Here is a 17,098-nt window from a genome sequence, read left to right as displayed (position 1 = left end):
TCCCAGCCAGTGTTAGATCCATTAAAAATGGCTAGTGTAGAACCTCACACATGGTCCAGAGTCAACTAAAAAAATAGGCATTTTTGCAACACTTTTCATCTTTTTATTCCACAGCATTTATTGTATTATGAGGCTAATATAGTGCTAGTTTCACTGAAAGAACTTTAGAGTTTTCCTATAAGCAGGTACTTGTTGATTGACTTTGTTTTAATGTTTGAAAAGATGGCTTAGTTGAAACACAGGCAGGGGAAAAAATATCACTATCATGGTTATATATAGCCTTTTTTCTCCTGAAAGTGCTTCAGACACTTTTTTCCATTCACTCTAAAAACATCCCTGTGTGAGAGAATAATTAGCTTCCTAATTTTATGTTTGGGGAAACTGAAGTGGTAGTTTGGGGATGTTATGTGACTTTAACATTGTATCTTAGGGGCCCATAATATTAACATCAGAACTAGAACTCATATTTATGACATCCCATCCTAACTTAAATGCTGCAGTGGAAATGGAGGAATAATACACAAAAATATAGTTCTGAGACTTTCTAACTTCATCATGATACAAATGACCTAGGACAACGGTAGTTTAGTTTTCAGAATAATTTCCTATCTCATAACTAATATAGCTGGAGCAGTATAAAGAACGACATTAACCTAAATTATAAACAGAAAAGGAAAACATTTAAGTCACTTTTTTTCATAAATATAAGAATTTGCTTACATTTGCTTCTTGCCTAAAATCAGTAGTATATTGGCATTTGCTTTTTTTTTTTTTAAAGAAAAAGAGTTGCATTTATTTCAGATATAAGAGATGCCTAAATATGTTGAGGATGTTTGCCAATTGCAAAGCCTTATTAATATTTCTTTTCTTCATATTCTACTACATGAGAGGGGGCAGTTTTTAAAAAATCACTTTTGAAGATTCTTAGGGTAAGAAAAAAAAGCAATGATGATTCAGAATGAGAATGTAAACACCGCTTTAAGCCTGGATTGACCTTCCAAAGCAAGCTTGAACTTCTTGAGCCCTGCTTGATTGTCAAAATACATGATCAATGTATGCTATTCCCATTGTCTCATTTTGCTCAGCATTTTCTCCAGGAAGAGAGCAAAAATATTTTCTACAACTCCTTTACAATTAAAAAAAAAATCCATGTTTCACACTTTAATAAATGCATTAATTCTCACAGTAAGAGATAAGTAGTCCCCCTCTGTACTGGATCCGTCATTGGGGTTTATTGTTACTGTATCTTAAAATCAGAAATAGAATTATATACACCACCAACACACACACACACACACACACACACAGAGAACCCCTCAGCATCCCTGTTTGTCTGACTTGGTGTTATTGCATTGTGTAAATTTGTAATGACATATGATCTTGAGTAAATATTGAAGTACGTGTATGGTTATAATGCTACTATCCATAGAGAGCTGGTATGTCTCCTCCATTGTGCTAGTAACACATTTTTCTACCCTAACGTTGCCATCCCCAAACCACTTTTAATTTATAGTTTATAATATTTGATCCTAGCTTTATTGTTCATACCACCAACTCTTGAGTTTATCTTTTTGTAAGCTTGTCCAGTGACTTTTAACACATTCTTTAGTTACTTGGATCAACTTCTTGTTTTCCCCTCAATGAGAAAATTGAAATGACCTGTAAACTTTTTGCCTTCATGGCCAAGAACATTTTTTAAATGCAGAAACATACACATAAAAAAAGAATCCTGGTGACGACTATTTTATAAATATGTGACTGTATTTTTATGTCCAGAAACTTGTATTGAATAGAATTCAGGTATATTCCTCCTAACCCACACAGTTCATAGATCTAACACCAGGTTTATGTACCAAAATGGGCAAGATCATGAAGGCACAGGCTCACTTTGTATCAATAAAGGACATCACAGTCATGAGGCACTAATGACATATAAGCGTAGTCAATCACAAAAAGCAAGTGTTCAAAGTCCTCAATAACTTTTCTCCCTTTAACATTTGGCAAAATTCAGTCTAGATATTTTAATACCTCAGAAAGAAAAAATAAATAAGAGATGCTACGTTAAAACACCAGATTACCTATAGTCTTTAGAAATATAAGGAAAGGAATAAAATGAAGGGAAGGGACCACAGATTTCCTATATTCTTGGATTATCCTTCCTTTCTGAGGGTCTCAGATGTCTGGACGCATCTGTAGAAATGCCAGCTGTACCTGAAGATTGAAGGGATTGTTGGTAGTTGGCTGACATGGTCCCTCAACACTATTAAAAGTTTATATGACAAAAACAAAATTAGCTTGATTTCTGCTAAATCCTTTGTTAAAAGCCTAAGTCAAATTTGGTTATTTGAAGGTGATCAAAAAAGTTTAAAATAAAGGAAAAATATATTCTATCTTCTCAGTAGAAACAGAGTACATATTTAGATTCAATAGCAAATAAATACACCTTACAGCCAAGCAAATTTCTCCCCTGTTGGAGACTCTATACAGACTACGAAAACAGTTATTGTTTCTCTACTGCTGATGACAACATCACTCCTAGAACATACCAGGAACTAGTTTCACAACTTTAAGAGACCTTTTCTATGACATAATATGAAAGATAAAAGAGGGTTTAACTTAGGTCTGAGCAGGCAGAATAGATCCGCACTTTACAACATCTCTATTACAAATATATGACAGTTGAACAAAAAACAGAGCCCGTCTCTGTTTACATCAAAACCACTGTCTATGTGATATCTAATTACTTGCTTTCTATGGGTTAATACCACCCATTACCAAGACCAGAGCTGGCAGTCCATGGAGCATGCCATTCACTACAGGTAAGCCTAAGTCTATAACTGCAGAAATAACATGGAAATGTATCAGCCTATCCAAGTAGTTAAATATATTTTTAAAATTTTTCCTAGGAAATTAATTTTGATAATATTTCCCAAGTTCTTCAACTAAAGATACCTTGATAATTTTTGTTTTTTTACATCAGAATCTACCAAAAATTTTTAACTGTTTCCAAGTGTCAGTAACAAAGGAGCTGATACTGCTTGTATTCACAACTAATTGTTAATATTTCAGTGAGTTACAATGAACTGTTTTTGCATGCTTGAAAAACCAATTGTAAAGAAAAAATAAGGAATACTTAAAGGAGGATCCCAATAATTTGGTGGTGTTGCTTTAAAAACAACCTCTAATATTCATCTCTGACGACACAGTATGTATATATATGTGTATAAAGTTCATTTCCATGCTTATTACATAAAAATAACTATAGGAAATATCAGTATCAGCTGATATATATCCAATGAATTCACTGCAGAAGGGAAAATAAGAAAAAAAATCTGAAGTAATCAGTAAAGCTCACAGTTCAAAAAATTTTTTTTCCTTTTTTTCTTCTACTTTTTTTTTTTTTTTTTTGCTTGTTTGAAATTTTTTGGTAGTTTTATCTGTGCTGTGTTGAACAAGTTGATTCCCAGACTAATGGCCTCCGAGTAGATTTGAAAGGAAGCCCGACGTCTTCTTATTTTGCTGTGCTTCTGCTTCTTGGTCTTGTGAAAGTCCCAATTCACTCTCGATTTGATCGAGCTCTGACTGATCAAGTAGTTCAAAGTCATCGCCTTCCTCAGTGTCTGTGTCGTCGCCTGGGCTGGGGGCAGCCTGAGAAAGCGCTTGCTGCGCGCCCTCTAACTGCTCTTTGATGGCGGCTGTCACTGCGGCCGCGATGGCGTCCCCAGCCAGGTTGCGCACCAAGTGGAAGGTTTGGTCACTGCTCAAAGGAAGGGTGAGACCAGCAGCTGACTGCCTCTCTCTGCTCGCTCTGAGACCGCTGTCCAACTGCTCCTTTTTTCTCCTTTGCTCGGTGGGCGAGCTAAGGCTGAATTCATCATCATCATTTGTTCCCGTGCCATTTTCTACAGATGGAAAATCGGAAAGGTCTCGGGAGAAAACTTCTTCGCTCGGTCGGTCAAGATCTGTGGAATGTATAACACAAGTTCGTGCTTGAGCACCACGATGAATTTGAAACAAAAGAACAAGGAATGAATCATGGAACATTACGTCAAAAACTAGGGATGTACTGTATGCTGACTAACATACCATAATAAAAAATTATTATAAAAAAAATAAAAGAACTGTCTAAACCACAATCTGATTTTAATCCGAACCCTCCAGGCAAACTTGACATTCATCTAGCCTCCTGGTTCAGCTTAAATCAATTTAACCACATACTGGACCCCTTTCAAATCTGGGACACTACCTGTCTACAAATACACAAATACCGCATGTCCCTGCTACTTGAGTTTTCCTCTTAAGTACAAAACAGTAATGACTTAATATTCAATCTGTCTAATGTTAGCTTGAGGCTTGACTGAACTTTTTAAGTTTTTATTTGAATTCCAGTGAGTTAACATACAGTGTATGAATTTCAGGTATACAGTATAGTGATAACACTTCCATAGAACACCCGACACTCATCACAAGTGCCCTCTTTAACCCCCCTCACCTATTCTGCCCATCCCCCACCCACCTCCCATCTGGTAACCATGGGTCTGTTCTCTATTTTAGAGAGTCTGTTTCTTGGTTTGCCTCTTTTTTTCCCCCTTTGCTCATTCGTTTTATTTCTTAAATTCTACATATGAATGAAATCCTATGGTGTTTCTCTTTCTCTGACTTGTTTTGCTTAGCATAATACGCTCTAGCTCCATCCATATCACTGCAAATGGCAAGATTTCATTCTTTTTATGCCTGAGTAATATTCCATTGTATACGTGTATTGAAGTTTATTTTTTATTTTTATTTTTTTTTAAAGATTTTATTTATTTATTCGACAGAGATAGAGACAGCCAGCGAGAGAGGGAACACAAGCAGGGGGAGTGGGAGAGGAAGAAGCAGGCTCATAGCGGAGGAGCCTGATGTGGGCCTCGATCCCAGAACGCCGGGATCACGCCCTGAGCCGAAGGCAGATGCTTAACCGCTGTGCCACCCAGGCGCCCCTGAAGTTTAAATATTCATCGTAAACAAAAGTTTCATCCTGCCCAGGGAGGGTATTAACTTTAAGCCAGTGTGGATATGCATGATCACAAAGTTTAAAAAAAAAAATTTCAACTGGAGGTTTTCATGGATTCTGGTATAATAAATGATGAGTATTGTCCTGCCTCAGGATTTTCATCCATGGAGATCTGTAGCTCAGCATCTGTAACCTATGTTTGTTTAAAGCAATGAATTAAAAGAAAGTATTGCTCCTTCTATCCCATTTTCAATTTAAGAGCTTATGGAAACATTTGGCTTTCCATAAGTATCGCTGAAAATGACCATGTCCTATTTACCAAACTTGTGTCCAGAATACAAGATTGGGGACATGTGAAGGTTACTAGGCACACAGTGATTTCATTTGTTTTTCACTTTCCATAGAAAATCTTTCAGTTTAACAGTTAACTCTTTACAACAGTGACTTGAAGTCTTCAATTTAATTAAAGCCTTGTATGTGGGCTGGATTATTGCCCCTTTTGTTGTGTAATACTTAAGAACAAAGGGTTTGTTATCCTCATCCTGATAATGTTGGGCTTGTACAGCTTGAGTGTTGTGGGGTTTGTTTGTTTGTTTGTAAGTAGGCTCTAAGCCCACTGTGGGGCTTGAACTCACAACCCCATGATCAAGAGTCACGTGCTCTATTAAGTGAGCCACAAGGTTGCCCCGTGGATGTTCTAATACACTTTAAAGGTGAGGAAATTGAGGTCCACAGAAATTATGTCACCTGTTCAAGGTCACTAGCTAATGACAAAAGCAAGACTATACTTGGGTGTCCCAAGCTCCAAGCCTGTCTTTTTTTCAAACATTGCACAGCCTCCCTCCTTCCTCTAGGAAAATAAAAGTGTGTTCTTGCTTGTAAAAACACATACAAAACAATTCACAATCTTCCATTATAATCTCATATTTTCAGTATATGGCTAAAATGACTTGAAATAATTCAGTGAGGCTAGCAAAAATTAAGTTACTGCACAAGACTATTTTAAATTATATCTATCCTAATTATTTTAAAAAAGCAAGCTTTTTTAAAAAACTAACTTTGAAGAAAAACATGAGTGGAGTCAGCTTTAGATTTGGGGAACTGGTCCTCTGCACTTCAATCCTCTTTAACGAGGACTAGCCCTGGATGTATGGGACGAGTGTCTCTCTTCTGCTCCTTCCACTGTTGCCAAAAGCAACAGATATTTGTCACCAGACATTTCGGAAATTGTTTTCACTGTCAATTATTTATTTGTTTTCAAAAATAAAGGCAGATTTGTATCTTGACTGGCTTAGATCTTTTTCTCATACTTCTATAATAGCTTTTGAGATATGATTCATATACCATAAAATCTGCCCTTTTAAAAAATTCAGTGTTTTTTAATTCTTTAATTAAATTTTAAATTCAGTGGTTTTTAATATACTCACAAAGCTTTACAACCACCACCAATACCTAATTTCATCATTACAAAAAACTCAAACCGATTACCAATCACCACCATTCCCCTTCCCCCAGCCCCCAGCAGCCACTAATCTACTTTCTGTCCAAATGGATTTGCCTCTTCTGAGCAGTGCATATAAATGGACTGATACAGGGGCGCCTGGGTGGCACAGCAGTTAAGCGTCTGCCTTCGGCTCAGGGAGTGATCCCGGCGTTACGGGATCGAGCCCCACATCAGGCTCTTCCGCTATGAGCCTGCTTCTTCCTCTCCCACTCCCCCTGCTTGTGTTCTCTCTCGCTGGCTGTCTCTCTCTGTCGAATGAATAAATAAAATCTTTAAAAAATAATAATAAATAAATAAATAAATAAATAAATAAATAAATAAATAAATAAATGGACTGATACAATATGTGGACTTGTGTGTCTGGCTTCTTTCACTCCGCATACTGTTTTCAAGGTTCGTCCAAGTCATGGCATGGATCAGTTCTTTGTTTTCATAGCCAAGTGGTATTCTGCTGTATAGACACACCATAGTTTGTGTACCCATTCAGCAGGTGACAGAGGTAAATATTTTTGCATGTACTCATAGTAATAAAAATACGAGTACGTGGAAATGTGAGCATACCATCAGAAGTGTCTGTCTGTGGAGTGTATCCCTCCGACAGGTTGAAGGTCCCGTTGTCAGTCCAGGAGACCTCGGATACGTCCGTGTCAGACACAGACAACTCTTTGGCAGCAACCGTGAGGCTAATCTGTGTTAATGCAGAGACAGGGACACATTTGAAACTGCTGACAGAGATCTTTTTGAAGCCTCCATACGAACCCCCAAAATATCAGAATCATTAAAAACCAGATGAGTAGTCCTCCCTTTGAAATTGTTCAGTCGTCTTAGAGAAATAGGAGGAGTCCACTAGGAAAAATCATTCAGCTTCAAGGGCATGTAAGTAAATTTACAGTCAGACCACACAGGAACAAATAGAAAACTAAACAAAAAATACCTTAGGACAAAGAGCTGAAAGGTCTAATTCACTGTCATCTTTGTGACTTTTTTCTTTATCTGCTTCTGTTGAGAAAAAATTGAGAGGCTTTCAATGTCCTGGCCGGCTTAGACACCGTGTATTCTACCCATTCCACAGGGACACCCCGACCCACATTCCTCGTGGTCTCCAGTGCTTCCATTTAATGAAATGTGTGCACACAACAAGCTCCACACATCTGCAAATGTTTCATTTTCAAGGGAAATGGGCCATATCAGTGATTCTAGTCTTGTGAGCCCTGACCCAGCAGCAGCACCGCTGATGGGAACTTTTTAGAAATGCAAATTCTCAGGCCTCACCCTACACCAACTGAATCAGAAACTCTGGGTGGGGGAGGGGTGCCAGAGCGCTATGCTTTACTAATCCCTCCAGGCGATTCTGATGCTTGTGATAGTTTGAGAATCTGTAAGGTCATAGGCCAAGTTAAATAGTGAAAAATGATCACTTTGGTTTTTCCTCTGTTTTCCTCCCCTTGGTTCTCTCAATCCCCTCTTATGCGGCTCCCACACTCTTAGCCCTAGCATTTTTAAAAAAATTATGTTCAGTTAGCCTGCATACAGTACAACATTAGTTTTTGATGTAGTGTTCAACGATTCATTAGTTGTGTATAACACCCAGTGCTCATCACCACACGTGCCCTCCTTAATGCCTTAGCGTTTTTTATTTGCAATTGTCCACCCCAAAATAAAACGACTGAAACAAAGGAAATCATAAATAGCAAATACAGAATTATTAAATCCTTTTCTCCTTCCCCTAACAATTTGGATTAAAGAGTGAATTTCTTATATGTTTGAGAAAAGCATAAAAGCCTAAGTAGACACACGCTACATTACTTTGGGGGGGATTAGCTTCTATATATGTAATAAAGGGCTAAAAGCACTTTCAGACATATTCAAAGTGATTTAATAATAAACGGCCGGCTGAAGTCTCATTCCATGCATGGAATCTAAAATTCAAACTTTACCTACCAGATCTCTTACGTTTCTTCTGATTAATATATTCTCCAATTCCAAAATCTAGCTTCAGCAGAACTGACTTGATTTTGCTGTATATTTTTTGTCCAATATCATTACACTTAAACAGGGGACACAAAAATGCACACAGCACTGAAACATAAAAAGGAAGAGAGCATGGATAAGATGACCTTCCTTTCAAAAGGCTACCTACCTCTGAGTATCTCACAAAAATATTTCCGTTCAGTCAGTAAGACAAATATGCTTTTTTCTTAGAGAAATGCCTCTGTGAAATAAGTTCATAATTTCTATTCTTCCTCCTGTAACGAAAACATTTTCCCCTACACACACACACACACACACACACACACACGCACACACGCACACGCACACTATACTTACAGTCCCTGTTTTCAAAGGCTCGCTATTAAATCAACTTTCTCCCTTTTATTCTTTGACCCTCAACACTGACACAAAGATTACATGCTTTCTTGACAACAGTCCTGGATTAAAATCCTCACTCTGCTTATTTGTTGAATAAGCCATATTGCTATAGGGAAGTTATTATCTATTAGCTTCTCATCAGTGATATTGGGATAATAATATTATCTTTTGGGGTTTTGTGAAGAATAAATGAGGCGAATGCAAACCGTCTGAATAATGCCAGGCCTGTATCAGACTGTCCTCCGGCTCTCCCCTCCTTCACTTCCTAGACAAGGCAGATCAAGGGCTGGTATTCTATGAGTTCCATCTGGGAGAATGGATTTGCGCTTTGATCACCTGCCATGGGTGTTACCCATTAGGAATATAAAAAGAAATGAAGACTGACCTAGTGAATGTATTGCATTCCCTGGTGTTTACTTCTTTGTTGTTGTTAGAAAATGTGCCCATTTACCTTTTAAACAGGAGCTGCAAACTCAAATATCACTAGAAACCAAGGAAGTATATGTACATTTTAAAAGCTGGTGTAAGAAAAATGGGGAAATACGAGGGTTAGTTAAGTGGAGAGTGCCCGTCCCATCGCAAGGTGGCAGCACCAGACCATAGTTATCAGGAGAAGCTGGACACTGTACTTTTTTACAGTATTTTGGAGTTATATTTGACATACAATAAATTGCACATATTTAAAATATGCAAGTTGATAAGTTCTAACATATGCATACAGCTAAGAAACCATCACCACAATGAAGACAGTGAACATATCCATCACTGCCTAGATTTTCCCCATCTTCCCATTAATCCTTCTCTCTTGCCTTTCCGGGCCCCCACCCGACTCATCCTTAGGCCACCACTTATGTGCTTTGCTATTAGCTAAAGATGAATTTGAATTATGTATAAATGGAATCATACAGTATATGTTCTTTTTTTACCTGGCTTTCCCCACTCAGTCTCATTATTTGGAGATTTATCCAGACTGTTGCATACATCCATTTCGTCGTGCTGAGTGTCACTGCATGGATGTAGCACAGTTTGTTACGGGGACATCTCTGGAGGGACATATGGATTGTGCTCTGGTTTTGGCTGTGAACATTTGCATACAAGTCTTTGTGTAGATATATACTTTCATTTCCCTTGGGTAAATACCTGGCTGTGGACTAGCTGGGTCATATATAGTTTTTAAGAAGCTGTCAAGTGGTTATCCAAAGTGTTTTTCCCATTCTACCTACACACCAACAGTACGTGAGAATTTCCAGTTGCTTTGTACCTTGCTAATACTTGCTATGGTCAGTATTTTTAATTTTAGCCATTCTGGTGGGTGTCTAATGGTATCACATTGTGGTTTTAATTATTTTTTGAGCCACAGAACATACACAAGGGCAAAGGGATTAGTGTGCTTGTGGGGGGCGGGAAGTATAGCTTACTTATAATTTTACTGACATAGTTTAAAATCAAATCAAATCACTTTTAACCAACCCTGCCTTTTGGCAGCCGTTCCTCCAACTTAAAAATATAAACATGTCTCTGGGAAAAGGAGAAACTTTGTACAGCAGGAAATTAAAGGATAATCAATGTGCTTTATAGATGAGGACTCATCCCTCCTCTTCCAAACTATGGAAGGCCTTGTTGACCGTGAAATGATAGCAGATGCTTCACATAAATGAGCCAAATGTCCTACCGTACTTACACAGTAGATAGCTGAGTATAACTCCAGGAATGTAACTGCCCACGATTGTAAAAAATGTGCACACGCTGCAGACCAGGAGACAAAACTAGAAATAACAGAAACAACATGTGACAGTTACACATAACTCCAAGACATTTTGGGGCACAGGAAACACAATTATTTATCTATATGTGATCTATCACGTTATGGCAAATGTGTTTCAAACAGTGTTCTTTTGTACTTGGGTCTGCCTAATGACTGCTGTGTTTGGCCAGCCTTGGTCCACTTTACTCTTAGTAATAATCATTTCTGAGGTTCCAGAAGCTAATTTCTGGTGCAGAGAACATCTCCCATTAATCATGCCTGTGGCTATGTTACTACCAGATGCAAGAGAACTGAAGACTAGTATGTGCCCAGAACCTCCTGTTGCTCGGGATCAGTCACTGACAATTATGCAGCCTGGTTAATAAACCTGCAAGTTCAAACTACTTCTGTAAACCCATCAAACTTCATAAACACTGCAAAGCACAAATTAGAGGCATTTATGTAAATGGAATGGCAGTCTGCACAGCTGATAAGCTGCTGGGATGAATCCATTGGCCATCACTATCCTCCTTCCTCACCGTATCCATCCCTCACACTCACCCCACTTCTAGGTCACTTAGGAACCAACTGGGAACGAACTGAAATTCCTAAAGTGAAATGTGCTGATTTTCCTTCTGTCAGTTATGACCAAAAAAAATCTTGGTTGTTTTAAGAAATTTAAACATCATGACAAAAAAATCTCCCCTAAAGCCTTCACTTGTTTTCCACACCCTAGTCTTAAAAATAAACTATCTTTTTTCTTTTGATTTATCTTCAAATTATGGTATTACATTGGCAAGCAAAGAAAATTCATTAAGGGAATTTCAAAAAGACATATGAGGAAAGAATACATAATAACTCTGATCAGTAACTGATTAACACCATGAGATTAACTTTGATTTTCCATTCTTTGGCACAGGGTTAATAAGTTAACTAGTCAAAGGAAAACAGATGAACTTATGGGAAAAAATTAAGAGCTGTTTCTGAAACAGCAGAGGCCCTTGAAGAATATGCCATTCAAATAGCAAAATGGAAGAGGAAAGACCATAAGCACTGAAAGAATAAGTCTAGGAAAACATGACCATGTCCAGAATCCAGTTTCACAAAGAGATTTCATATTATCCGCTAAATCTGTAACACCATCATCAGAAGCCAATTGACTTGGGGTATATTAATGCAGTCCACTGCAGAAGTTTTAAGTTCAGAATTTTCTAAAAATGTGTTTAATCATTTCAGTACAATAGGCATCAAAAATGCAACTCTCCCTCTCCACTATATGGATATCTATGCTAAGAATTACCTACCGTGATAAAAAAAAAATCCATGCATATACAATGCCACTTTAATATGCTCAAAATGTGTCCAAGCATAGTTCTATTATTCAATACTACTGGAGTTAAGAGATTTCCTGTACATGGTACAACCAGAGGGATTTTCAGGGCCAACGTTCCTAGGCTCTTCCAACTACAAGTGGAGGTTCAAGGAACTTGAACCCAGCACTGGCAGGGAAAGGGTCTCGTGCCGGCTCTGCCCTTAAGCCCATGTTCTCACGATCACAGCTGAAGCCACCTCCATGCATCCCAGTACTCCAAGGGCGTGTACCGTGCAATCCCTTCCAAACCACTTTCGACCCTTCTCCTAGGAGGTTTTCATCTTAATTGGAAAAATACTCATTCCATTTATATAAAGACTGTGAGTCTCTTTGCCAAAGGTTTTCTTTACTAGAGAAATCATATAAGAATCTCTACTTTTTAGACTGACTCTATTATCTCCAAAAGCACCCTCAAAGGGCTGTATGTTCACTTCATCTCCCTTTGACTTCAGAACCAGCCTAAATAATATAAACTGAAATTCTTTTTTTATTGAATTATAACTGACATACAATGTTATGAATTTTCAGTGTACAACACAGCAATTCGACATTTACATACATTATGGATAATGACAAGTCTAGTTAACTGTCGCCTATGTACTTAATATATTATTGACAACATTCCATATGGTGTACTTTACATCCCTATGACTTATTTTTTTTTATTGGAGTATAGTTGACATATAACATTATGTTAGTTTCAGGTGTGCAACATGGTGGTGACTTTCGTAACTGGAAGTCTGTCCTTCTTAATCCCTTTCACCTGTTTTGCCCATTGCCCTGCCCCTCTTTCCTCTGGCAGCCACCAGTTCTCTGCATTTATGGGTCTGTTTTTAAACAGAAATTCTTTATAGGGTATTTTTTTCCTCCTTGGTCTGGCTGATATCAAGAACAATCACCATTTTTGTTAATGAGTTAGATAAATATGTATAAAACAGGAAACCAATCCAATCTTGAAATGTAAGTTTGAGGATTTTCTAGTGCTCACACACTCCCATTTCTGAACCTCACTAATATCAGCTTTTATGGCATGTGCTCCTAGTATATTATATCCAGGACTGGAGAACCCTTATAAGCTGATAAAATAGGTTAATTCATTTGTTTCCAATTTATTGCACACTCTAAAGCACACACAATAATTCTCCTATGCTGGAAAACTTGCCTTGCCAGGGCTCTGCTGTTTAAAAAGAGACATTTCTTGAAGAAATAAGCTGAAATTCATCCATGATTCTGCAATACAGTGGCTGAACCTGGGTCTTTCATCTGGTTTGGAATTGATAACTTCCCAGCTAAAGAGAGAAAAAGAAAACAAAAAATGTCAGCTGCACTTTTGATGATTCATTCAACATTCATTGCTTCGGCAAATATTTATTGAGCACCTGCTATCGGCCACACTCTCTGGAAAAGCCGTGTGATGTCAGAGGTGAACAAGCCAGATACATGCGTAATGAAGTTCACGTGCCAAGAGAAGAGACACAGGCTAACCGCCTCATTGCACAACTATCCCATTACAATTAAAGAAAGAGGGTGAGGTATAGGGTGGGGGCTTTGCGACATCTCTGAAGAAGTTACTCTCATGCCAAAATCTGGATTAGCAGAGTCTATCACAAGGGCTTGGAAGAGTTCCAAATAGAACAGTGCACAACATAGGCAGAGGGCCCGGAGCCAGAAGGAGCTACCGGCACTATTCCAGAGAGCCCCCTGTGAGGCTCCAGCAGACGCAGAGGCAGCCAGAAGAGTGACTCTGCAGGAAGCTTGGAAGGTGGGACGGGCCTGGAAGGACTTGTTAGGAACGTGTGAAACCTTAAGGATAGGGAACCCACAGTGCTTTTGGAGAAACCTTAGCGTTGACCTTCTAATCATCATCATCCTTGTCAGTGACAATGCCTTCTCAATACGTATTACAGTCAACTCAATAGAAAACTGTTAAACTCTACAGGGTCTCAAATACCTTGCATTTTTCTACTGTACCTTCTCCCAACCATCATCATAGAACGTGTTGAATGGGAAGCCTGTGTCACGCATGTGCTCTGTGTCTCTGCCCTCACTTTCCCACAGGAGCCTCAATAAGCTAAAACCAGTAACCATCTCTCCAGGAAGAAGACATGCGAACACAGGGCATTCCCTAAAATCACAATGACATCGAGTTCACACCCCACTCTCAATACTAACTCATCACAAAAATATACCAGTTCAAACAAGCTCTATCAGGGGCCCCCACATTCACTCATTTAATAGGAGATTGTTAGTGCCTTACCATGTGGAAGGCCCTGCCATAGAGCGAAGGATATGACAATAATGAATGTTTCTAGCAGAAGACAAAGGCTATTAGAGAACTATCATCTGAGTTATAACTGCAAGGGAATCAGAGTGAGATGATCTTTGGATTCAAATCCAGTACTCCTAAAACAAATCAAAGCTACTTTGGGCCTTAGATGCTCAACTCCCCAGAGACCATGTATATGTGGATTCTATTTTTTAAGGATTTAAATTTTTTAAGGATTTATTAAAAAATAAAATCTATTTTTTAAGGCTTTAAATATTTTTTAAGGATTTAAATTTAAATATATTTAAATATAACTTAAAATTATATTTAAAAAGGAAATTTAATTATCTAATCTATAAATTTTAATTGATTTATTTGAGAGACAGCATGTGTGAGGGAGATGGGGAGAGGGAGAGTGAGAGAGAGAATCACAAGCAGACTCCACGTTGAGCATGGAGCCCACAGCAGGGCTTGACATGGGGCTCGATCCCATGACCCTGAGATCACGACCTGAGCCGATACCAAGTCAGACACCTAACCAACTCTGCCACCCAGGCGCTCCTATTTCCTTTTAATATACCTTGAACACTAAGACAATTTATAGATTAGACAAATTTCCTTTTTAAATATAATTTTAAGCTATATTTAAATGAACACAATAGCATTAAAAAAACAACAACAAACTATTTCACTTTCCTTCCTGTTTATTCTGTCAGAGTCAACTAATGCTCTGCCAGAGAGTCACTGAGGTACCAGTTCTCCAGGTTGATGCTGTTCCACGAGGTAGACACTTGCCAAATGATTTCCTAACTGTCATAAGAAATGAACTTTTGGGGACGTTTAGCTATCAGGGACTGGTTTATGTATCCATTAACCCTACTCCCCTCTTGCATCACGGAGCAAGCCTGTTTTCACTGGTGACCAAATTTAGCACTAGCTTTGCATACCTTATGAACGATCCCAGACCTATTAAAGGAAACACTAAGCGCGTGGATAGGAAGCCAATAGGTGTGCTTCATAGGAAAAGATTTTGTACAGGAGGGCAAAAACTGCAAGTGGCAAAGGAAACAATAAGGTTATTAAACTGTGGCCTCCTTTTTTCTTTAAAGATTTTATTTATTTGAGAGAAAGAGAGAGAGAGAAAGAACAAAAGTAGGGGGGAGGGGCAGAGGGAGAGGGAGAAGCCCCATATGGGGCTCAATCCCAGGACCCCGGGACCATGACCTGAGCTGAAGGCAGACGCTTAACCAACTGAGCCACCCAGGCTCCCTGTGGCCTCCTTTCTGAGAACAACTTATTGCAAATTGGCTAGGGTAGGCTCGGCCACTGTTCCGTTTACTGGGACCATACAGTTGACAGCAATAAAGATTTTAATTTCTGTTCTCTATGTATATTGAGTGTATTTAAGGATTCGGTAGAACTGTCTGGCAAATACAATTCTAGCAAAAATCAGTGAAAAACTTACTATGGAACGGTTTATCGTTCTTGTAATGATTCAAATGGAATGAATGAACGTTTCATATTTTGAAAAAAATTAAGAATATTTTCATCAGGATAATGAAGAGATAAAGTGAGTTGTTTTCAGGCCATGAAAGATGAAATAGCAATGGAAATGAATGAACTCCATGTTTGTAAGTGAATCTCAGAATCGTAATATTGAGAGAAAAAAAATCACAGAATACATATACTATGATTTCATTTATATAAAGTTCAAAGTCATGCTAAGCCAACAGATTATTTAAGCAAGGAAATGATAAAAAAAAAAAAACACCCCAAGATTCAGGAAAGGGGTTACCTAAGGCAGGGATGGTGTGGGGGTATGTAGGGAATGTGACCAGCGAGGCATGTGGGAGCTTCTGGAGTATTGGTCATGTTCTATTTCTTAATTTAGATGATGGATACATGCAAATTGGCTTATTACTGTTCTTTAAGCCACACACACACACACACACACACACACACACACACACACACGGCCTTTGTTTAAAAATTGGCTGAGGGGCACCTGGGTAGCAGTCAGTTAAGCATCTGCCTTCGGCTCAGGTCATGATCCCAGGGTCCTGGGATAGAGTCCTGCTTCTCCCTCTCCCTCTGCTCATGCTCTCTTTCTCTTGCTCTCTCTCAAATAGATAAAATCTTCAAAAAAATAAATAACAAAAATTTCTTGATAAATGTTTAATCATGCTTATTTCATTTATTTAATTTATTTAACAGTCTTAAGTGAGAAGTATATCTCACTTCACATTCTATATACAAATGTTACTTAAGTTTTTGCCTCCGTTTATTTGTGAAGCAAACAATATTTCTGCTAGCTAAAGCCATGAAACATAGTTTTTGAGTAAGTTGTACTTTATAGATGCTGAAAACTTGTTCTAATACTACCTTTAGGATTTTTATCTCAGAAGTGACACAACATTTGTATATATATTTACTATTCTAGTAAGTAAATACCCTAAAATCATAAAGGAGCCCAGTCTAATACTAAATTATCTAAAATTATCTAAGTTATCTCTATAGAGATGTCATGGTGAAGTCTTCATACAATATAAAGTGATTAATACATATTACAATGAATTAACTAAAATTTTTGTTTCACATTTAAGGATCTTACCTATTTTCATGCTTGAAGAAACCTCACTATCCATCCATCCTTATTCATTTATTCAATAAAAAGTGATCCAGTTCCCCTTTTGTGTCTCACATTATACTCAGTGTGTTTCCTATTGTTATTTCCGACCAGCACAAACCGAACACCTGTAGCACTGTTCCTCTCTGTGTCTACAGACACCACCGCTTGGTGGGAAGAAGAAACGACAGAATATTCAACTGGCGAATATTTTCCATAG

General features: G+C 38.1%; 1 protein-coding gene across 3 annotated transcripts in view; it reads right to left on the bottom strand.

Annotated features, from left to right (window-relative positions):
* Positions 1-756: 756 nt before the first annotated feature.
* The window catches only part of RETREG1 (reticulophagy regulator 1), a 124,930-nt gene continuing 108,588 nt past the window's right edge, over positions 757-17,098 (bottom strand). Inside the window, exons 4-9 of one of the 3 annotated variants that reach the window (XM_045787165.2) lie at positions 13,149-13,275; positions 10,552-10,636; positions 8,442-8,579; positions 7,435-7,499; positions 7,062-7,188; positions 757-3,989 (exon numbers count right to left, since the gene is read on the bottom strand). In XM_045787165.2, the coding sequence (XP_045643121.2) occupies positions 3,469-3,989; positions 7,062-7,188; positions 7,435-7,499; positions 8,442-8,579; positions 10,552-10,636; positions 13,149-13,275 (1,063 nt within the window). In that variant the 3' untranslated portion in view covers positions 757-3,468. The remainder of the gene's footprint in view (positions 3,990-7,061; positions 7,189-7,434; positions 7,500-8,441; positions 8,580-10,551; positions 10,637-13,148; positions 13,276-17,098) is intronic. The other 2 variants (XM_045787166.2, XM_045787167.2) reach the window with 2 other exon arrangements.

The sequence above is a fragment of the Ursus americanus genome, chromosome 15, assembly GCF_024610735.1.
Source record: "Ursus americanus isolate L20-20 chromosome 15, mUrsAme1.1.p, whole genome shotgun sequence".
Taxonomy (NCBI): domain Eukaryota; kingdom Metazoa; phylum Chordata; class Mammalia; order Carnivora; family Ursidae; genus Ursus; species Ursus americanus.
The sequence above is the reverse complement of the archived record's forward strand: the minus strand, read 5'-3'. Positions and strand labels throughout refer to the sequence as shown.